The 24,956-nt window shown below is 41.3% G+C and overlaps 1 protein-coding gene across 1 annotated transcript in view; it reads left to right on the top strand.

The window, feature by feature from the left end:
• Window positions 1–24,956, top strand: part of LOC126183784 (elongation of very long chain fatty acids protein 7) — a 120,953-nt gene that overhangs the window by 66,837 nt on the left and 29,160 nt on the right. Inside the window, exons 4-5 of the mRNA XM_049926020.1 lie at window positions 4,257–4,337; window positions 4,539–4,595. Of these exons, the coding sequence (XP_049781977.1) occupies window positions 4,257–4,337; window positions 4,539–4,595 (138 nt within the window). The remainder of the gene's footprint in view (window positions 1–4,256; window positions 4,338–4,538; window positions 4,596–24,956) is intronic.

Genomic DNA, 24,956 nt, shown 5'->3' with positions numbered 1-24,956 from the left:
GCGGTTTGTGAATAATCGAACTGTGAGTCCATGTTGCCAAGAGGTGGTCAGGATGGAAATAGTGCAATTAAAGGAAAGCACCTTGGCCAGATAGAATAATAGCTGTATTGCTGCCTTAATTAGTATACTACACTATTCCATATCTGGCAAAGTTATTAAACTCTTTTGCAGGAATGGGGATCCAGAGTTCGGAAGATCTCGAATATCATTATACCAAAAACAGGGAGAAATCAAAGACCTAAGAAAAATGTAATACTACAGGCTTGCCATGAGTCCCCTGCAGAACGAATTCAAGATAGTGTCAGAGCTTTGGTTAGTTGGTTGATTCGGGGAAAGGGAGCAAACAGTGAGGTCATCGGTCCCATTGGATTAGTGAAGAATGAGGAAGGAAGGATGCCTTGCCCTTTCAAAGGAAGCATTCCGGAATCTGCCCGAAGAGATTTGATGAAATCACGGAAACCCTAAATCAGGATGGCCGGACGCGGGTTTGAACCGTCGTCCTCTCGAATGAGAGTCCAGTGTGCTCACCACTGCCCCTCCTCGCTCGGTGTCAGTGCTTTAGATGACAATTACATGATAACGATCGATACAGCTATGGCGTTCCATAAATCAGTGCAGCAGCGAAAATGTAAATTGCATCCAACCAGCTAATTCTTATCAGTTCCACTGCGCTGATGACGATGTTGATATTGATGTTTGGTTTGTGGGGTGCTCAACTGCGCGGTCATCAGCGCCCGTATAAAGTCCCAATTTTTACACAGTCCAAATTTTTTCACAGTCCAGTCTAGTCACTGTCGCGAATGATGACGATGAAATGATGGGGACAACACAAACACCCCGGGCAGAGAAAATCCCCAACCCGGCTGGGAATCGGACCCGGGACCCCGTGATCCAGAGGCAGCAACGACAGCCACTAGGCCACGAGCTGCGGACTGCGCTGATGACGAATGTCACGAAGGAAACTGAAACTTATTTCTAGTTTTTGTTCTACGAAGGTTTTCATCCACAAAAGGAAATAGGGGAAATGTATTGGCAAATCGTATATGATTATTACATATTAGAAGGATGAAATAATATAACAAAGGTATTATTGAATGCTCACGTCAGACAAGTTCAGTACTTACTTCAGTGAGTATTGCAGGTAGTTACGATTGTAATTTCTCCCTGTTTTGTAATCAAGTGATCTTTACATAACCAATGAAAAAATTTGTAAAGAAAATAAATCACGAAGGTGAGGCCTGTATGCAAGAGAGAATAAAAATCAAAGGGGCTATATTCGCTGGTCCACAGATTCTAGAGCTTTTCGGAGACAAGCAATTCGATAAAATTATACATGACGATGAGAAATCTTCCTTCATGCCCACCTTCTCTTCTTGCCTGAAAGTTGCGGAGCAGTTCCTGACGAACATGGTGAGCGATTCAATCACGACGCTGTAGTCGTGGAGAAGAAGTATTCAGGCAAGTGACCTCAAGTTGGTTTCGCCGACTCTTGCTAGGGATGCTCCAGGTGTAACACATAAGCACCAAGTCAAGCAGGCACACACAGCTGTTTTACAGATAATTCAGAAATCCTTCAAAATGAAACATAAGAGCACTGTTGATGGTAAAAGTGTTTGTAGTACTGAATATTATGTTATTTTCTTTATTCTTCATAAATTAATGGATTTTTGTTTGTGTATTTTTGATCATTTATATAAGAAACTTCCCAAACCAAGGAAAATTCTTCGCTTTCTTTTGGTTGTGTATAACAGTTTTGTGAGTTAATGTTTATCGAATTTTATCAGTTCAAGTATAATATAGTACTGTTAAGTGAATCAACCCATGAGGTGAAATAAATGTTCCAGAAAATAGACAACCGTGCGCGAAGGGTTGGGCTAAAAGTGAATCGAGACAAAATAGAATTCATGAAATTTGAAGACAAGTGCAGGACGAATTTCTTGAGATACAAGGCATGAGGTGCAAGAGAGTTCACCAGTAATTTACAACGTGTATTTTGTAATAGTGGGTACAATACAGTAGTGCAGTAGCATGCACCTTTTCACTCTTAACACTTATTTACTTTTCCCTTCTTCCTCTATTCTTCTCTCTCTCTCTCAATTTCACTTCTTTCTTACTTATTTTACATTTCTCCTTTAAAATTCTTGACACTAAGATACATCAATAAGTTTTTAATTTCATATTAATATCTTAAGTGTTATACTCGTACACAACTATATGTGCAACAAATAATCTGATTTAAAATTTTGATAACAGTCTAAAAGAAAATACAGAAAAAGGTATATATAAACCCTGAAGTCATTGGTCTTTTCCCAAGGAATATTTAAAGTATTATTGTCAAACATTTCTTTCATTAAATTAAGATCTTGTGCTCACCATAAGAAAATATATATTGGAACAGACAATCCTCTAAATGTCTTGTCATTTGTTGTAGCTATGGAAATATTACTATAATTACGAGAATGTAGCTGGGTAATGTCCTCGACAACCGCCGCGCGGAATTAGCCGAGCAGTCTTAGGCGCTGCAGTCATGGACTGTGCGGCTGGTCCCGGCGGAGGTTCGAGTCCTCCCTCGGGCATGGGTGTGTGTGTTTGTCCTTAGGATAATTTAGATTAAGTAGTGTGTAAGCTTAGGGACTCATGACCTTAGCAGTTAAGTCCCATGGGATTTCACACACGTTTGAACATTCCTCAACAACCGCCGATATTTCAACAGGTGACAACCAGTCATTTTCAAGGCACAAATGAAACAAGAGATCGATGTGCCTGGCAACTTAAACTATCGATGACCGAAAGAAACTATATGCTGTACACAATTAGTGCCACCACGCAACCAAAGATAACCAATACCAGACGTTCTCGGCAGCGGTTGAGCAAGTACAGCTCTCTCTGTCCTTCTGTTGTCTGGTCAGGTGGAGAGCAGGATTCCAAGCGGAATTTAAGCAGAAACTGCCGTCCTTATTAATACAGTCACTTGCCGCGCGGTTTGAGGCGTCATGTCACGGATTGCGCGGCCCCACCCGCCGGAGGTTCGAGTTCTCCCTCGGGCATGGGTGTGTGTGTTGTTCTTAGCGTAAGTTAGTTTAAGTAGTGTGTAAGTCCAGGGACCGATGACCTCAGCTGTTTTGTCCCTTAGGAATTAACACACACACATTTGGTAATTTAAACTCAACTGCGCCTTTAATAACACTAACCAAGGAACTAGAAATGCTCGTCAGACTGTGGTGAGGTATTGTTCTGCAGTCGCAGATCTGCTTGGTGGTTCTTTCTGTCTGAAGCTCTGCTCTCTCTCTCTCTCTCTCTCTCTCTCTCTCTCTGCTCAGTTGACGCAGGGACACAGGGTTATTTTCTTACTTGTCGTTAATTAATATTTCGCTATCGTTAACGTCTGGTGTTGGTTATCTCTGCTCTTGATTTGGCGCTACTTGTTGACAGCCTGTGTTTTCTGTTGGCATACGCCATCTTTTCTTTCTGAATGACACAGCTACAACCGAGGTTTTAAGTTATACACAGTGATCTCTCGTTTCATTTGTATCATGAAAATTAGTCTTGTTCACCTATGGAAATATCAGTGGTTGTTGAGAAAATTACCCGGTTGCATTCCCCTTAAGTTATTTGAACATGCGATACGCCGGGAGAAGCTCAAATTTCACATATGAAGGTACTGATCGATTAAACTAGTAAAAACTTAAACATGTCAAAACAAACCTTTTCTTGATGACAGTTTATGGAGGCCTGAGCAAAACTTTCAAATATATTTCAGAAAGGAAACTTGTTTTTCTATGGAGAAAAAAAAAAAACATGTAGTTCAGTCAGGACCAATATTTTCTATCTACTTAATTTCGTCATCTTGCGTATCAATAACTGTACATATCTTTATGTGTGAACCGGTAATTACACTAACGATGCTATTAAGAACACTGCTACTGACATCACTGTTATTGTAGAATAGGTGAAGGTAACGTAGAGACAACACTAATCCACCAACAGAAAAGAAAAAAGTAGCACGGGCAGAAAGAAGTCACGTGTTCGTTCCTTAGATATTGCCTAACGAGTTTTAAGTTCCGACAGTTCCTTTTGAGTCTCGTTTTTCGCTCGAACTTTGCTGTATCATTTTAGGTTTACGGAATGGATAACGCCTTTGCTGGGCTTCCTTGTGTTAAAACATATCTGACACATGTTTAAAACTTATTGTGACCGGTAATCTTAATGTAAGTGAAACATCACCAACCGTACTTACACTCACTTTCTTGTTGCAGCCAGTTCGAGTGGGAGCGATGGATTATCTTTTTAAGCATGTCTGTCAACCAATGGAACACAGAAATCCATTTGCGTACCAGGTAAGACCGATATAGTACCAAAAACTTCATTCAGTCAAAAATTGCGTTGTAAGTAGAAAAATTTCGTGTAATACTTCTCAGTATGCTTCATTTATGATGTAGACTAAAATCTGATAGGAAGCTTACGTTTATGTCATGAACGAAAATTTTATATTACAATCTCTCAGAGGCAGTAAAAAAAGTCATCATCTTTTCCCTTAGGTGTCGAGTGGGGCCTGGTGGTACTTCTTCTCAAAAATTATTGAGCTTCTAGATACGGTAAGTGTGAGAATATGAAAGTTGTTCTGAACACTCCGCACACATCCTTTCTTTTTCATTTTGCTGAAGAAAATTATTTCACATGTTTATTAAATGAATATTTGTTCGTTGACGCATTCAGTGTTTCAGAATCTCTTCCTGTGTGCAAGAGGTTCCAAATAAGGAATGTAGGCCTAATTAATGAATTCAGTGTTGAAACGAAAAAAATCGTTTCCTAAACAAAAAATTACTGTATGTCCAACACATTAATATAGAAGAGGTAGCTGTGTAACAAATTTTCATAGAACTCACATCCAATCTTCCTAGACCTTATGCATAAACAATTTATAATTTAATCATTTCAACTAGCATTAGTACAAGAACAAGCCGGACGTCTGTAAATGCTTATTTACTTCAATACGTTTCGTTTTCATTTCTGAAAGTAAACTTTATTCTAGAAACTTTCTATGTCACTGACACCACGTATATTCATGAACATACACCTGCTGTGATAATGAGCTCCATTGGCTTTCCTTTTAATGCTGGTTAAAATATCTTTCTTGAATATAAATATCTTTTAAGTGCATGTACGTGAAATATCTGATGTGAAATTTGCAGTGTGTAATTATACATATCATAGACTTTTCAGAAATTCATTCACCTTTGTGTCGGACTTGACTAAATCACAAAGACGTGGTAGGCCTTGATAATAAAGTCATTGTTTCGAATACAAATCATGTAATTTCTGAGACCATTATTTGCAGCGTACACACTATCTGATCAAAAGTATCTGGACAGTCTTATGTAATGGAGAAGTGATCACTAAATGTCAAGGGAGGTGGAGCCGCCAATATAGCGTGTATCATCAAAATTTCGAAAAAGAAGAAACTGGAAGCATTAGAAATGTAGTGCTGTCGAAGAATATTAAAAAAATTTAGTGAGTAGATAAAGCATGAAATGAAAAAAAAAACACCAAAAAGGATAAATGATGAAAGAGGTCTACGCAGATGGTTACCAGATGAATCGACTGATTAGTGGGACATATGATAAGATATCCAGGAATACCTAAACTAGCGCTGGAATGTGGGAAGGGAAAGGTAGATTGGGCAGACCAAGATTGGAGTACGCAAAAATCGTAGAGCAGGTGTGTAATAGCTACATAGAAATGGAAAGATTACCACAAGACAGAATCAAACCAGTCGAAATATTGATGGGCTGAAAATACACAGACAATTATGAGTATTACTTGCGCCCTGAGGGTTCCGAACAAGCTTTTAATCTCTGTATGTAAAAGGCAATGTCCTGAATGACTGACTGACTGACTTACTCACTCACTCACTCATCATCGTCCAGCCCAAACCACTAAAAGTATAAACTTGAAATATGCAGAGGGTGTTGACCTTATACTATAGGCGTCTTTTAAGAAAGGATTTTTCGATATTCTATCCCTAAGGGGGTGAAATAGGGGATGAATTTTTTTAAAAATATGTCGCTATTAAGGCAATTCTGAAGCTAGACCTACGGAAACTGATATCTGGTGTTTCGGTCAGAAATGAAGAAATACGTATGTCAGCATTTTTTGAAATTTAATCCCTAAGGGAGGTGAAACAGTAGGTGAAAATTTTTTTTGAAAATAAATCATTATTAAAGAACAACCAAAGTATTTTTAAACTTACGTCTATGATAACTGGTATTTGAATTCTTGGTTAGAAATGAAAACTGCTTTTGGAATTCAACCCCCTAAGTGAGTGAAATAGGGGATGAAAAGTTTTATGAAATTCTATCATTATGAAAGCATTTTCAGAACTACTCTCTGAAAATTTCTATTTGACTTTTCTTCCAGAAATTTAAAAAATACGTGTTTCATTGTTCTTGGAAATTGAGCCCCTAGGCAGGTGAAACAGGAGATGAAAATTTTTAAGAAAAGATTTCGTTATATTTAAAAAATTTAAAGCTAAATCTATGATATCAGATTTTCACTTCTCGGTCGGATGTAAAGAAATTTGTGTTAGGGGGCGAAAGTTTCAATGGCAGTAGCACCATAAGAATGCAAAAGCCATGATTAACAAAAGCTTGGCTCAAACTCGTCTAGCGGTTGAACCGCACGTATCGCATTACACGCCCTAAATTAGACAGTTGTGACCCTTTGGTTAAATTGTCTGACTTTTTTTTTCTTTTCTTTTTTTTTTTTCCATCAGTCTACTGACTGGTTTGATGCGGCCCGCCACGAATTCCTTTCCTGTGCTAACCTCTTCATCTCAGAGTAGCACTTGCAACCTTCGTCCTCAATTATTTGCTTGACGTATTCCAATCTCTGTCTTCCCCTACAGTTTTTGCCCTCTACAGCTCCCTCTAGTACCATGGAAGTCATTCCCTCATGTCTTAGCAGATGTCCTATCATCCTGTCCCTTCTCCTTATCAGTGTTTTCCACATATTCCTTTCCTCTCCGATTCTGCGTAGAACCTCCTCATTCCTTACCTTATCAGCCCACCTAATTTTCAACATTCGTCTATAGCACCACATCTCAAATGCTTCGATTCTCTTCTGTTCCGGTTTTCCCACAGTCCATGTTTCACTACCATACAATGCTGTACTTCAGACGTACATCCTCAGAAATTTCTTCCTCAAATTAAGGCCGGTATTTGATATTAGTAGACTTCTCTTGGCCAGAAATGCCTTTTTTGCCATAGCGAGTCTGCTTTTGATGTCCTCCTTGCTCCGTCCGTCATTGGTTATTTTACTGCCTGGGTAGCAGAATTCCTTAACTTCATTGACTTCGTGACCATCAATCCTGATGTTAAGTTTCTCGCTGTTCTCATTTCTACTACTTCTCATTACCTTCGTCTTTCTCCGATTTACTCTCAAACCATACTGTGTACTCATTAGACTGTTCATTCCGTTCAGCAGATCATTTAATTCTTCTTCACTTTCACTCAGGATAGCAATGTCATCAGCGATCGTATCATTGATATCCTTTCACCTTGTATTTTAATTCCACTCCTGAACCTTTCTTTTATTTCCATCATTGCTTCCTCGATGTACAGTTTGAAGAGTTGGGGCGAAAGGCTACAGCCTTGTTTCACACCCTTCTTAATACGAGCACTTCGTTCTTGATCGTCCACTCTTATTATTCCCTCTTGGTTGTTGTACATATTGTATATGACCCGTCTCTCCCTATAGCTTACCCCTACTTTTTTCAGAATCTCGAACAGCTTGCACCATTTTATATTGTCGAACGCTTTTTCCAGGTCGACAAATCCTATGAAAGTGTCTTGATTTTTCTTTAGCCTTGCTTCCATTATTAGCCGTAACGTCAGAATTGCCTCTCTCGTCCCTTTACTTTTCCTAAAGCCAAACTGATCGTCACCTAGCGCATTCTCAATTTTCTTTTCCATTCTTCTGTATATTATTCTGGTATGCAGCTTCGATGCATGAGCTGTTAAGCTGATTGTGTGATAATTCTCGCACTTGTCAGCTCTTGCCGTCTTCGGAATTGTGTGGATGATGCTTTTCCGAAAGTCAGATGGTATATCGCCAGACTCATATATACTACACACCAACGTGAATAGTCGTTTTGTTGCCACTTCCCCCAATGATTTTAGAAATTCTGATGGAATGTTATCTATCCCTTCTGCCTTATTTGACCGTAAGTCCTCCAAAGCTCTTTTAAATTCCGATTCTAATACTGGATCCCCTATCTCTTCTAAATCGACTCCTGTTTCTTCTTCTATCACATCAGACAGATCTTCACCCTCATAGAGGCTTTCAATGTATTCATTCCACCTATCTGCTCTCTCCTCTGCATTTAACAGTGGAATTCCCGTTGCACTCTTAATGTCACCACCGTTGCTTTTAATGTCACCAAAGGTTGTTTTGACTTTCCTGTATACTGAGTCTGTCCTTCCGACAATCATATCTTTTTCGATGTCTTCACATTTTTCCTGCAGCCATTTCGTCTTAGCTTCCCTGCACTTCCTATTTATTTCATTCCTCAGCGACTTGTATTTCTGTATTCCTGATTTTACCGGAACAAGTTTGTACTTTCTCATTTCATCAATCAACTGAAGTATTTCTTCTGTTACCCATGGTTTCTTCGCAGCTACCTTCTTTGTACCTATGTTTTCCTTCCCAACTTCTGTGATGGCCCTTTTTAGAGATGTCCATTCCTCTTCAACTGTACTGCCTACTGCGCTATTCCTTATTGCTGTATCTATAGCGTTAGAGAACTTCAAACGTATCTCGTCATTCTTTAGTACTTCCGTATCCCACTTCTTTGCGTATTGATTCTTCCTGACTAATGTCTTGAACTTCAGCCTACTCTTCATCACTGGTGGCAAGTTCGCGAAATGCAAAGTTAACATAACATATGATAACAGTAATAATAATATTGGGAACTAAATTAACTACCCATAAATGATGTAAGCCATACAGATGCGATTTGGTTAGAATAATGTTTATTCAGAAAGCAAACTATAGCGAAAGTGGTCGTATTTAGAGTTACTGTTACACTCGAGCGCATATCCATTTGACATAGTTCGAACGTTCACAATCTCATGGCGAAACACAATACTCCACCTCGATATTCACACGCAAAGTTCACTCCAGGCTCGCGGCTGCTCACCACTCAGAAGCTAAGTCCCGCGAGACCACACGACGCGACGTTTTTTAAGTCGTTTCACTTCCTAACTGCCTAAAGACCGACAGTCCGTTTTCGTGTCCCAGTTATGCACAATCCTTTGGTGTCTCGACCTGAACTGTCCCTCTCTGCCGGGCGCCGAACATCGTCACTCAACTGACTAGGGAAGTTCCCTTTCCTGAAGCTGTCCATCTGATTGGCTACAACTTATTCTACCTCATTTTACATTTTAACATATTTAAATAATCAAATCTTGACCACTTTCACGTTCTAAATAAGGTAACAATAATATCCATTACATAATAAACGTTAAATTCTTTTACATAAAACCAACACAATTTCCTTCTTAACTTTGAATGTCACTGCCAGTAGCCTTGCACCAATGTGCTTTCTGATAAGTAAATAAAGAACGAAAGTAACTATTATGCACTAAACTTTACAACAAATTTTCTATTACTTAATGATTCAATAAGGTGTCATGCTGTCAACGTTCAATGTGTTTTGTGAGGAGAAAATGATGATCTGACGCTTAACTGAAAATACTGATAATTTAAATTTACTATATCTTTGAAACAAATAAGTTACAGAGTTGATATTTACAACATTTGTCATTTTACTGGTGTGCTTCTGTATGAAATGTCAATCGTTAAGATCGAACAAAGCGTTCAGATTTTGGCATTCAGGTGTTTGTTACAAAAATTGTTAATTTCACTTTAACAGTGAATCCTAAACTATTATAGATATGATCAATATTCAAGTTTTATTGGGATCACCATGAAAATTTACGGATGATAGCAGATTAAAATTACTGTGGCTTACTTCCCTGCATTACTACAGAGTTTAATAGTTTTCATAAATGTTTCCCTTTATGGGCGATGTTAGGTCCGCCATATTCAACACTGCTACGTCTCCTCGGCCACAAACGGATTCTGCTGTGTTCCCCTATGACGTAGGCTCTCATCTGTCTCACTCGCAGACTACAGCGCTTAGGCCTCAATAGAAAATAGACGCCTGTGAGTTTCCCCATCTCGTGATGAATCTGCGCTCTTTGTGGCACTCGGTCCAGGACGCCAGGGTTCTTTTCATAATTCCTGTAGGCTAACTCTTTCAGCCATATACTTAAATGAGAGCAAAATGCTCGTTAACTCACAAGATTTTGATGAGTGAGTTTGTAAGTATCAAAGTATATGACATAAATGGTCGTCCCTTTAGATTGCATTGATTTAGAAGCTTAAATTTTTTACACTGCCAAGAGACCGTTGACCTTATTATTTGACATAAATTTCAACTTAATACCTCTACCTATTCCTGATAAAGAGGGATCTTTACACACGCGCAAAGAAGTGATCCCGTAAGGGTTCAGTTTTTACCAATTAAGGTATGGAATCCTATACAGAAGAATTTGCGGCTTTCGTTTCCTAACTAACTGACAATACTTTATTCCCTCTCAAATGTCATACCACACTACATTATCTTACTGATTATGACCAAAGGTTTATTTTTGCTGTTTCTTCACTGATTATAGATATTAATCGCTGACTTCTATTACTTCTAGGGAGAGCTAAATTATATACCACCACCACGACAATACTTAGAGAAGAATTAGCTTAACAAGAACGAAAAAAAGCTCAGGTGCCGTGTATAATTAAGAATTTGACATTATACAGGGTGATTCCGTGATGATGTTACAAACTTTCAGCGATGATGGAGAAGGATAAATATTCCAATTTGAGGTAAAGGACCTTGGTCCGGAAACAACCAAGTCGAAAGTTATATGCTAAACTCGTTCTGATACAAAACTTCCTGGCAGATTAAAACCGTGTGCCCGACCGAGGCTCTAACTCGGGACCTTTGACTTTCGCTGGCAAGTGCTCTACCATCTGAGCTACCGAAGCACGACTCACGCCCGGTCTCACAGCTTTACTTCTGCCAGTATCTCGTCTCCTACCTTCCAAACTTTACTGAAGCTCTCCTGTTATCTTTTCTACAAAAACATAAATGCCATGTCGACCACAACTATAAACCCCTGTCTGCGTCTACCTCTACATCTACACTCCAGGAATGACAGTGTGCTTTGTGGCAGAGGATAGGTTTATGCCAGCATCACTATACGTTGTACCTTTTCCATTTACAGATGGTTTTTGCCATACTAACGAACTGAACTAGTCTTCCTGTTTCTAACATAGTTTACCTTACAATACTTTTCTTGTTCAGATCTTTGCACAAGCAGATTCAAGAGTGATAGCTGATCAAACATACCTGCAGTAGCGAAATTTAAAAAAAAAATTGTTGATATCACGAGATCTATTTTATTGACTTGCAGATCTACAAACCTCATTCCTTTCTTAAGTCATATGATAAAAAATAGTAAGGGATTCATTATGACTGACCAAAACAATATTAACTTTCAATAGATTTTTGCCACTGCACTCATTATTATACCAGTACAAATATTCGGAAGCCCTCATGTTTTCAATTAAATATTAGTAGTTCATGTACCTTTATTGGAGGAGAGTTTTTAACATTTTCTGGAAAAAACTCAGTAAACTGGATTTGTATGTTTAACTACAGCTAAGTGTGTACTATGCACTCTGTTTACGCATGGATGCATCACCTGTTTTCAGTCTTGAAGCATATGTCTTCCTCGTTTTCTTCCTTGTTTGGTAAGTCACATAATCAGCTCCGTTCATGGCATTCCATCTAGTTGGGTCATGTCTCAGATGCAGTACTTCCCTTTTCCCTTTTTTCTCACTCGTTTTGCTCCATACGTCTTCGTGAGTTATAACACACCATCTTAACTGAGAAAGTATTATGCGTGAAACAAGTCATAAACTGAATTTATTTGGCAAATCACTGTTTATGTTCCTGCTCTTTTATGTTTTTACCAACATGAGTAGTGAAATACAGCCATATACTAAAAGTGACCATCTTGAAAGGTATCATTACACATTATTTTATCTTCGTTTGGTAGCTATAAATAAGGTTTGCAGTTTGCAGCAGACGTTGCTGTTGTTGTTGCAGTCATCATTCTCAAGATTTATCTGTTGCACCTCTCCACATTAGTCTATCCTGTGCAAGTTTCTTCATCTCCGTATAAGTACGGTGAACTGCTTTCATTCGATCCCAATTACTGCATTCAATCTTACAATGTTTACTCTTACTCATACGAGTACTTTACTTGTACTCATACTTTCCTTCATAACCAAATTACCTACTCCTTGATGCCTCATGCTGAATCGTATCAACTAATCCCTTCAGTATTCAGGTTGTGCATAAAACTCATTTTCCAGTGTTGGATTCTGCACCTCTTCATTAGTTATCCGATCTACCCAACGTATCTATAGCATTCTTCTGTAATACCTCGCTTCGGAAGCATTTATTCTCTTCATGCTTCTAAATGTCATCATCCTCATAAGGCTACAGTCCAGACAAATACTTCCAGGACCTGCTTACTGTGATGTTGAGATCATTACATTCTTCTTCAAGCCTAAAGGGACTTCGCTTGGCTTATATATCAACCAGGTTAATGATATTTGTGAGGGAATGTCATCCACTACAGGTATCTTGTTTCTACATGGGTATTTCACAGCTCTGTCAAATTATTCTCGCGGTACTGCATCCTCCACTCCCTCTTCCTTTTCGATTATATTATTCTCATTTGTCTTTCCTTCATATAGTCCTATAATTTTTTCCTGTATTTCAGCCTTGTCTTCTTTGCTAAAACTGATTCGCTGTTTGAGCTCTTCATGTTTATATAGCTGTCTTTCTTTTCTCCATAGGTTTCTTTAATTGTCCTATAAGTGCCTCCTCTCCTGTCTGCAGTCGTGTATGGATGTGCAGCTTTGCATTTCTCGTGTACACATTCATGCTGTACCACTTTGCAGTTTCTGTCAGTCTCATTTTCAGGTGATTCTATTTTCTTTTAGCTATTCCATTTCTTGTATTTTTATATTTTCTTCTTTCATCAATTAACTTTAATCCCAGTCCTTCTGCTAGATTTTGTCCTTTGCCGCGTTTTTCCTCTGCTGCTGCTACATCGTAATTCAAAGCTAGCCACCTGTCTTCTACCGAATTCTCTTCCTGTGTTTTTGCTAGCGATGGCCTCATGAAACTTTTAAAAATTCTCAAAAAACTCTGTTACTTTCAACTTATTCAGCTCTCCCTTGTTAATGTCTTACGTTTAACAATTTCTACAGCTTTAGTCTGCAATCCACAATTAATAAATTATGGTCAGAATAAGCATGTGATCCTGCAAATGTTTCCCAATACAAATATTAGTCCTTTCTTAATATATTGTAATTGTCACGTCTATGGTAATAAAACAGTTATGGGTTTGTAGAAAGACTTTAACTTGAATATATCTTTAAGTTATATCTTTAACTATTATAAAAGAATATATACAAAGTAATTGTGGTAGTAAATCATATTTATATCCTGTGTATTATCATTCATAGAATGATTCTAAATTTCATCTGCATTTGCGGTTGTGACTGTACTGGTTGCACGGGAAGTACAATAACTGTGTACATAATTAGCTAAATTACGAGTTCTGCTGAAGATAGAAACAAAATCTCTTAAAAGAAAATTAGCCATATGTCCACGTTAACTGGGAGGCCATGGTTCAAATGGCTCTAAGCACTATGGGACTTAACATCTGAGGTCATCAGTCCCCTAGACTTAGAACTACTTAAACCTAACTAACCTAAGGACATCACACACATCCATGTCCGAGGCAGGATTCGAACCTGCGACCGTAGCAGCAGCGCAGTACCGGACTGAAGCGCCCAGAACCGCCCGGCCACAACGGCCGGCGGGAGGCCATGAATGCTAGGTTCAGTCACCTCGTTAGAAATATTTCCATCTGTGTTGCTGTGGTGTGCGTACTGTAAGACCTTCGGTACACACACCATCAGATTATTTGACTTGTCGCTCTAACGAAGTAGGCGAGTGTCAGCAATATGTCTCGTGGTCTTATCGTGGCGTGTTTATCTTCAGCCGTTAGGTCAGACGATAGAATTGCCACTTGCACGCTTAGAGTAGCAGATTGACGGTGACCAACTTTAAACAGAACTTGATTAAGTTTCACACACATTTATTAAAATAATAACAATCATAAAAATAACTTAACTTGGTTCTGGATACTACACTCCTGGAAATGGAAAAAAGAACACATTGACACCGGTGTGTCAGACCCACCATACTTGCTCCGGACACTGCGAGAGGGCTGTACAGGCAATGATAACACGCACGGCACAGCGGACACACCAGGAACCGCGGTGTTGGCCGTCGAATGGCGCTAGCTGCGCAGCATTTGTGCACCGCCGCCGTCAGTGTCAGCCAGTTTGCCGTGGCATACGGAGCTCCATCGCAGTCTTTAACACTGGTAGCATGCCGCGACAGCGTGGACGTGAACCGTATGTGCAGTTGACGGACTTTGAGCGAGGGCGTATAGTGGGCATGCGGGAGGCCGGGTGGACGTACCGCCGAATTGCTCAACACGTGGGGCGTGAGGTCTCCACAGTACATCGATGTTGTCGCCAGTGGTCGGCAGAAGGTGCACGTGCCCGTCGACCTGGGACCGGACCGCAGCGACGCACGGATGCACGCCAAGACCGTAGGATCCTACGCAGTGCCGTAGGGGACCGCACCGCCACTTCCCAGCAAATTAGGGACACTGTTTCTCCTGGGGTATCGGCGAGGACCATTCGCAACCGTCTCCATGAAGCTGGGCTACGGTCCCGCACACCGTTAGGCCGTCTTCCGCTCACGCCCCAACATCGTGCAGCCCGCCTCCAGTGGTGTCGCGACAGGCGTGAATGGAGGGACGAATAGAGACGTGTCGTCTTCAGCGATGAGAGTCGCTTCTGCCTTGGTGCCAATGATGGTCGTATGCGTGTTTGGCGCCGTGCAGGTGAGCGCCACAATCAGGACTGCATACGACCGAGGCACACAGGGCCAACACCCGGCTTCATGGTGTGGGGAGCGATCTCCTACACTGGCCGTACACCACTGGTGATCGTCGAGGGGACACTGAATAGTGCACGGTACATCCAAACCGTCATCGAACCCATCGTTCTACCATTCCTAGACCGGCAAGGGAACTTGCTGTTCCAACAGGACAATGCACGTCCGCATGTATCCCGTGCCACCCAACGTGCTCTAGAAGGTGTAAGTCAACTACCCTGGCCAGCAAGATCTCCGGATCTGTCCCCCATTGAGCATGTTTGGGACTGGATGAAGCGTCGTCTCACGCGGTCTGCACGTCCAGCACGAACGCTGGTCCAACTGAGGCGCCAGGTGGAAATGGCATGGCAAGCCGTTCCACAGGACTACATCCAGCATCTCTACGATCGTCTCCATGGGAGAATAGCAGCCTGCATTGTTGCGAAAGGTGGATATACACTGTACTAGTGCCGACATTGTGCATGCTCTGTTGCCTGTGTCTATGTGCCTGTGGTTCTGTCAGTGTGATCATGTGATGTATCTGACCCCCGGATTGTGTCAATAAAGTTTCCCCTTCCTGGGACAATGAATTCACGGTGTTCTTATTTCAATTTCCAGGAGTGTATTTACGAATGACAATCTGAAGTTCCTTTGGTCTTGGTACGTTAATCTTACTCTCACATATCTCTGATACTTGACAAAGTGTCTGTTCATTGATCTTCATGGCTATGTACAGGAATATGTACAGACTGATGCAGACTAATGCAGACTGATGCAGACTGACTAATCGGAGGTCTGTACACTCGTTATAATACCTCGCGCATTCAGGTATCACTGCGCGAGTGTGTTCCGCGAGGAGAAAAGGTTCTACGTTAGCAGCAATCTCATTGGCTCCGTCACATATTAATATGCGGATCGGCGGAAGCAGAATTTGGTCCGTCTCTATGACAGCGCCATCTCGTAGTGCGGAGACGGACGAGCGCTGCGCCTGCACTGTTGTGCTTAGCGGGGCGCGCTCTAGTGGGAAAGTTGTGTACGCGCTGACTACGCGAAACTATGTACACAACAGTTGCCAAGCTATGTCTAACGCCTATCTGTTGAGTATGGTGACGCTAATGATTACATATAAAGACTTCTGTTATGATTATGTTCTTGTTGAAAATGAGAGACGAGAGAGGGTGACATCTAGTTCCAGCAAATAGCCCACTCATTTGAATAGCACATAGCTTGCCGTCGAGCTTCATTTTGCCATCCAGCGGACAGACCACCTCGAAAAGTGTTACATATCCTCAGTCCATGTTGCAGTGCAAAAAGGTTTGGAATTTTACCCAGGACATTGGCGCAAGGTTTGATGATCCGGAACTTCCCTCTTTTTAAGCCAAATGCTAGTGCAGATTTTTTTGTGAGACTGAGACTGGGAACAGCTATCACAGGATAGTAAATACCGCACTGGAGTGTTAAAGTAGCTGTGGAAGCAGGTACACGACATCCTTTATGAGGGATAAATTACATAAGAACTACATGCATTCATTAATTTGTGTAAACTGGTGAATCGCGATTTATGATCACGTCCTTAAAAAGAGAATGTCCTGATCACGTTTAGGACAAATGAAGCAGTGCACTGCATGTATAGAATAGGCACTGTGTATACAGAAATCCTCACGTAATAAATATTTGTTTTGGATGTATACCACTTAAGAACAGATGATAATGAAACACTCGCACTGCCGGCCGGAGTGGCCTTGCGGTTCTAGGCGCTACAGTCTGGAACCGCGGGACCGCTACGGTCGCAGGTTCGAATCCTGCCTTGGGCATGGATGTGTGTGATGTCCTTAGGTTAGTTAGGTTTAAGTAGTTCTAAGTTCTAGGGGACTGATGCCCACAGCAGTTAAGTCCCATAGTGCTCAGAGCCATTTGAACACTCCCACTCTGCTATTCAGCACGCCATTCTCGTGATTTACCAAAAAATAAATAAAAAAATAAAAATAAAAATAAAAGGAAAAGTTTTGATTTTGTAAAAAAAAAAAGGCTGGTTACTGTTAGCTGTTATATTGTATACTATAGCTTAGCCGAGAATTTTGTGAAAATGTAGTCCTCTCGCTAGTCTATTAACGTAGTTCTTCCATCTCTGCATCACTTGAATCACACTCTAATGCAAAAAAAAAAAAAAAAAATTGGGTGGAAATCGGTAGATGAGATGTAAATGTACAGACAAATAAACGATTACATTTTCAAAGTAATTGAATGCTTTATTAAAGACAAAAGGCTTCACAAATTGAAGAAGTCGCTAACCCGTTGATCCACCTCTGGCCCTTATGCAGGCAATTATTTGGCTTAGCACTGATTGACAGAATTGTTGAATGTTCTCCTGAAGAGTATTGTGCCAAATTCTGTCCAACTGTCGCGTTGGATCGTCAAAATCCAGAGATGGTTGCAGAACCCTGCCCGTAATGATCCAAACGCCAAGGTACGATTTGGTAAGCATGAAGAAAAGCAGCAGAAACTCTCGTCATGTGCGGGCGCGTATTATCTTGTTGAAGTGTAAGAAGTGGTCCCGATATGAAATATAATGGCACCCCAGACCATTTCTCCAAGTTGCCGGGCCGTATGGCAGGTAATCGTTATGTTGGTATCTCACCACTGTCCCGGCGTCTCCAGACACATCTTCGCTGGTCATCGGGGATCAGTTCGGTACGGGACTCATTGTTGAAGACAGTTTTGCTTCATTCAAGGAGATTCCAGCCCGAAGAAGTCCAGAGACGTCTTCGGACTGGAATTTCACTGGCTGTAATAGAATTGTCTTCAGTTGTGTGTCCCGCTGCGACCTAATCCCCTATGACCAGTGAAGACATGTCTGGAGACGCCCCGGACAGTGGTGGGGTACCAACCTGCCTGTAACTCGCCATACGGCCCGACAACCGGGAGCGATAGCGATGGTCTGACGTCCCATTTCTTTTCGTAGCAGGACCACTTTGGTTGTTAACAACGGCACCCTTACACCACAGCGGTACGTCTACGATATCCTACGCTCGTTTTGTTGCCTTTCATCACAAGCCATCCTGGGCTTAAATTAAAGCAACATAATGCCGGCCTGCACATGGCGACAGTTTCTGCTGTTTATCTTCGTTCTTCTGAAATCCTACCTTGGTATTTGGAGTATTATGGAGAGGGCCCTGCAACCATCTCGGGATTTTGATGATCTAACGCGACAATTGGACAGAATTTGGCACGATATTCTTCAGGGGGACATCCAACAACTCTGTCACTCAATGCTAAGCCGAAAAACTGCTTGCACAAGGCCCCGAGATGGATCAACGCGTTATGTACTAACTGAGTTGGAGAAGTTCTTTCTCTTTAATAAATCATTCAGTTTTTATGAAACTGTAATCTTTTGCTTGTCTGTACATTTGCATCACGTCTATCTGTTTCCGTCCAATTCGGATAATTTCTTCGTGGTTCGTCGTTTTTTTTTTATCTTGGGTGTACTGGTTCACCTTATTGTAAGTAACTTCTTAAATAATATGACGAAAATTCAAATTTCAAACGATTATTCTAACGAAAGTGGAAATTCGGAGCAGAATATAACTTTTTAGAGGCATATGAGGCACTTACAGTTCACCTCTCTTCGAGCCTCTTAAAATTCCAATAGTACTGTTGATGAAGCTTTATAACTTGAAATGTGTGTGGTCAGATAATGCTGGCTGTCCTCTGCCGTGTTCTCTTTCTTGGTGTGAAGGCTGATCTTAGGATCCTATGTTGAGATTCTGATACGGTTTTCACTAATAGACTGATTCACAAGGATGGTTTATTTATGTCGCCACATATTATAAACAAGTCGTCCGGCCGTATGTACTGCATGCTACCTACCAGTGTGATGCCAGGGCGGGTCGCTAGTTTTCGATAAATTTCTGCTCGTTGAGACCTAGCGAGGTGGCGCAGTGGTTAGCACACTGGACTCGCATTCGGGAAGACGACGGTTCAAACCCGCTTCCGGCCATCCTGATTTAGGTTTTCCGTGATTTCCCTAAATCGCTTCAGGCAAATTTTGGGATTGTTCCTTTGAAATGGCACGGCCAACTTTCTTCCCCATCCTTCCCTAATCCCATGGGACCGATGACCTCGCTGTTTGGTCCCCTCTCCCATATCAACCAACCACCAACCAAGTCTGCTAGGAAGTTTCGTATCAACGCACACTCCGCTGCAGAGTGAAAATCTCGTTCTGGCACCAACCAACTCGTTAAGGGGGGTAGGACGTCAAACGGGACGACTTGGAGCAGGAGAGGCACCAGAGGACATTTTAATTTCCACTATCTATACTTTTACGAATAAATTCATAAAACTTTGTCAAAACGGCCAGAAAGGATTCAGGATTTACACTCATAGCAGTGGAAGTTCAAAAATATAAGAAAATATTTTTTTTTTACATTTGAAATTTGACCTTTTTTCACTTACCATTGGCTGCATTTGTTGCTATAGGTACACTTTTCTTCATAAGTAAGGAAGATTCTTCGATGAATTTTGCACAGCATACAAACCATAATTACAGGTGTATGAAACTAGAATTTTCCAAATCTATTGAAAACTGTGGTAATAATTTAGATAATTAACTATAAAATTTGAGTTTTTTCTAAACGTGAAGTTTAAAATGTAACAGTACGTTCATTTTTTAATAAATTAAATAATTACTAGAGTGTCATACACCTGTAAGTATGGTTTGTATGCTGTGCAAAATTCATCGAAGAATCTCTCTTACTTATGAACAAACGTGTACCTACAGCAACAAACGTAACTAATAATAAGTGAAAAAATTATGAACTTTCACATGTAAAACAAAATTAATTTTGTTATGTTTTTGTACTTCTACTGCTATGAGTATGAATCCTGAATCCTTCCTGGTCATGCTGACAAAGTTTTATGAGTTTATTCGTAAAAGTATAGACAGTGGGAATTACAAAGTCCTGTGGTGTCACTCCTGCTCCAAGACGGCCCGTTTGACGTCCTACCCCCCTTAATAAAACTTGGAAGATTATGACTGGGAAGGAAATCTACCGAGTCCTTTTGAAAAAACCCTCCCTGAGTTTACCTCACATGCCGCAGAAAACCACGGGAAACCTATGCGTCAATGGCGGGGCAGTTTTTGAACTTCGATACGCTAGTCCAATCCGATAACAATAGTTTCGGTTGTACTCCCTATTCCATTATGAGATTTACGAAATATCTAGATCATTAAATTTTCTAAAAATCAACTATTAATTTGAAGACAAACTACCTGATACTTCAATTTCTAATAAAGAAGTAGACGTACCTTCTCCATCTGCCGACATACGCACAAGTTGTTAATACAACAGTACGTGCCCCTTTACGTCTGCCTCAATCTTCACATTTTCTGGGCCTGTTTTAATAACAACATCGCGTATATCTAACAGACTAGACGGTCATCAAGGCTCTCATATAAAAACGAGGTTTAGTTATTGAAACTTATCGTATGTGGCCTGTTATAAGACCTGACAGCTTTTCTTAGTCGTCCTTGCCACCGTGAAGCACTCAGGCGTACTTGAACTCCGACCTACGTAATGTATGAGCAGACAGTGCTCGTTTCCTGCAACCTATATTCCTGACGTAGACCGTGGCACATCTACGGTCACTAGGGTCATCGCTTCCATCGTAACGTCATCGTACGAAAGTCTTCTCCCGGTAATCTATTCCGTCCGCCTACACAAGCACGTACCGAGCGAAGTGGCGCAGTGGTGAACATACTGGACTCGTATACGGGAGGATGCTGATTCTAAACGCTGTTCCACCATCCGGATTTAAGTTTTCCTCGCCTTCCTAAATCTTCGGGGAGCCGTTTGGAAAGCACACGGCCAATTTCGTACCACATTCTTGTCCAGTCCCAGCTCCTACTCAGCGAATCATGACCTAAATGTTAAATCTCAGCTTCATTTTTTATTTGTTGATTTGTTTAACCTCGTCTGATTAGGCCATCAGGCTCTCTCTTACATCGGACCAGGGTTTCACACATTGAGTAGCTACTACATCATAGTTACCCAAGAAATAACAGTTTTAATATATCACCTAGTATTAATATGATTTGAGTGTCTGAAGCGACTGTGTGAGTAAATTATACTGACTATGAAATAGTAAACTTAATATTGGCAGTATCTGTACTACTGCAGCTGCTGCCATTAATAGTGATAGTAATAAAAATAATAATAATAATAATGGCAATAACTACGACATTAATAACAATAATCCTAGTGATAGATACAAGAATTTATGGGTGTTCAAAATAGATGTTTCTTGATGCAGCGAGTTCTGGGAAGCGGAAAATTTAAGGAGACTCCGTCAGCTAAGAATACTGGGAAACGAGGGAGATCAGGTTGGAAAGGTAACGAGTGCATACAGAGACAATGGTAATCTTTATTTTTGCTTTAGTAGATAAGTCATTACCTGTCTTCTGAAGCTGGATATGTTATTAAGATCTTTGATACAATGCGTGGGGTTGTTCCAGAGACATGTTACTGCTACTGAGAAGGACTTCGAGAAGATGGCGTGAAGGATGGTGTGGAACAGAAGGGATGTTGCTCTGATGGGAAGGGGTGTTTCTTCTATGTTGATCAGACAAGAACGTTGACTGGGAGGAGAGACATGAGGAACAATGTTAAGTGATAGCCGCCCGCTGTGGCCGAGCGGTTCTAGACGCTTCAGTCCGGAACCGCGCTGCTGTTACGGAAGCAGGTTCAAATCTTGCCTCGGGCATGGATGTGTGTGATGTCTTTATGTTAGTTAGGTTTAAGAGGTTCTACGTCTAGGGGACTGATGACCTCAGATGGTAAGTCCCATAGTTCTTAGAGCCGTTTGAACCATTTTTTGTTAAGTGATAAACACAGTAGAGAAGACAGAGGGGATGGAAATCTCTGGGCTTGTATGCATGCAGCCAGGATAGCTGCGCATGTAATGGTTAAATGTCATCAAACAGTCTAACATCACAGATATAACGAACAGCGGCATTCGTAACCAGTTAACATGCGCCGTGAGCATACCTTCGAAAGGTCTTGGAGGATAACATCGCTGTAATCAATAACTAGAAGTGTAAGTGTTTTTACAAGTTTCTTTTCCAGATCAAGAGGAAACAGTTTTTATAGGGCAAGGGAAGATGCTGCTGCCTTCTTGCACACTGCAGTTACGTGCTCAGTCCAATTTAGATTTTCATATATTATTGCTTCGAGACTCTTTTCTGGAGGAGAGAAGTTGATAGTTGCGGCATTTAGGGTTAAAGATGGTAGGGATTCTGGATATTTTTGGCTAATGAGCCTAGAATGTCCAACCAGCACTGCTTGCGTTTTGCATGGGTTATGATTTAACCTGATATCCTGCACCCATTTTTATAGTTTACACAGGTCTGAACAGCTGTCTTCAGGGTGACTGATTTTACACTTGGATAAAACTAGTTCTCGTCAGCTTACATGTGCTATTTGCAGTAGGACAAAACGGACGACACATCATTTACGCACCAAATATTATAGGACATAATACCGAACTTTGGGGGATGCCTGATACTGCCTGTCTCCATTGTGATTTTATGGTGCCGGAAATGACGCACTGCTGGCAAAACGTCAGGTATGAGCGAAATCTTCGCACGGCACATGGAGAGAAATTTAGGCTGATAAGTTTGGCAAGCAAAACGTCAATGGTCCTTCATCTTTCCCTGCAAGCTTGCATCGATGGTGACACACGTTTGTCTACACCTACAGTTTCGAAACACTCTTAACTCAAACATACTACTGACGCAAGTTATGGTATTGTAGTTTGAATATTCGTCAGAAAAGTGAATATCTCCATTTGCAATGGAAAATTGCAGTTAACTCGTCTTTTTTTCTTCTACTGGCCATTAAAATTGCTACACCAAGGAGAAATGCAGATGATAAACGGGTATTCATTGGACAAATATATTATACTAGAACTGAAATGTGATTATATTTTCACGCAATTTGGGTGCATAGATCCTGAGAAATCAGTACCCTGAACAACCACCTCTGGCCGTAATAACGACCTTGATACGCCTGGGCATTGAGTCATACAGAGCTTGGATGGCGTGTACAGATACAGCTGCCCATACAGCTTCAATTTGATACCACAGTTCATCAAGAGTAGTGACTGGCGTATTGTGACGAGCCAATTGCTCGGCCACCATTGACCAGACGTTTTCAATTGGTGAGAGATCTGGAGAATGCGCTGGCCAGAGCAGCAGTCGTACATTTTCTGTATCCAGAAAGGCCCGTACAGGACCAGCAACATGCGGTCGTGCCTTATCCTGCTGAAATGTAGGGTTTCGCAGGGATTAAATGAAGGGTAGAGCCACGGGTCGTAACACATCTGAAATGTAACGTCCACTGTTCAAAGTGCCGTCAATACGAACAAGAGGTGACCGGGACGTGTAACCAATGGCACCCCATACCATCATGCCGGGTGATACGCCAGTTTGGCGATGACAAATACACGCTTCCAATGTGCGTTCACCGCGATGTCGCCAAACACGGATGCGACCATCATGATGCTGTAAACAGAACCTGGATTCATCCGAAAGAACGACGTTTTGCTATTCGTGCAGCCAGGTTCGTCGTTGAGTACACTATCGAAGGCGATCCTGTCTGTGATGCAGCGTCAAGGGTAACCGCAACCATGGTCTCCGAGCTGATAGTGCAAGCTGCTGCAAACGTCGTCGAACTGTTCGTGCAGATGGTCGTTGTTTTGCAAACGTCCCCATCTGTTGACTCAGGGATCGAGACGTGGCTGCACGATCCGTTACAGCCATGCGGATAAAATGCCTGTCATCTCGACTGCTAGTGATACGAGGCCGTTGGGATGCAGCACAGCGTTCCGTACTACTCTCCTGAACCCACCGAATCCATATTCTGCTAACAATCATTGTATCTCGACCAACGCGAGCAGCAATGTCGCGATGCGATAAACCGCAATCGCGGTAGGCTACAATCCGACCTTTACCAAATTCGGAAACATGATGATACGCATTTCTCCTCCTTACACGAGGCATCACAACAACGTTTCACCAGGCAACGCCTGTCAACTGCTGTTTGTCTATGAGAAATCGGTTGGAAACTTTCCTCATGTCAGCACGTTGTAGGTGTCGCCACCGGCGCCAACCTTGTGTAAATGCTCTGAAAAGCTAATCATTTGCATATCACAGCATCTTCTTCCTGTCGGTTAAATTTCGCGTCTGTAGCACGTCATCTTCGTGGTGTAGCAATTTTGATGGTCAGTACTGTATATTGTGTTCGAACATTATGAATTACCTCGAAGAAAACGGTCTATTGACACACAGTCAACATGGGTTTAGAAAACATCGTTCCTGTGAAACACAACTAGCTCTTTATTCACGTGAAGTGTTGAGTGCTATTGGCAAGGGATTTGAGATCGATTCCGTATTTCTGGATTTCCGGAAGGCTTTTGACACAGTATCACACAAGCGGCTCGTAGTGAAATTGCGTGCTTATGGAATATCGTGTCAGTTACGGTATATGACTGGATTTTGATTTCCTGTCAGAGAGGTCACAGTTCGTAGTTATTGACGGAAAGCCATCGAGTAAACCAGAAGTGATTTCTGGCGTTCCCCGAGGTAGTGTTTTAGGCCCTTTGCTGTTCCTTATCTATATAAACGATTTGGGAGACAATCTGAGCAACCGTCTTCGGTTGTTTGCAGATGACACTAATAAAGTCATCAGAAGATCAAAACAAACTGCAAAACGATTTAGAAAAGATATCTGAATGGTGCGACAAGTGG

The sequence above is a fragment of the Schistocerca cancellata genome, chromosome 4 (assembly GCF_023864275.1).
Source record: "Schistocerca cancellata isolate TAMUIC-IGC-003103 chromosome 4, iqSchCanc2.1, whole genome shotgun sequence".
NCBI lineage: Eukaryota > Metazoa > Arthropoda > Insecta > Orthoptera > Acrididae > Schistocerca > Schistocerca cancellata.
This window is presented reverse-complemented; position numbering and strand designations above follow the sequence as displayed.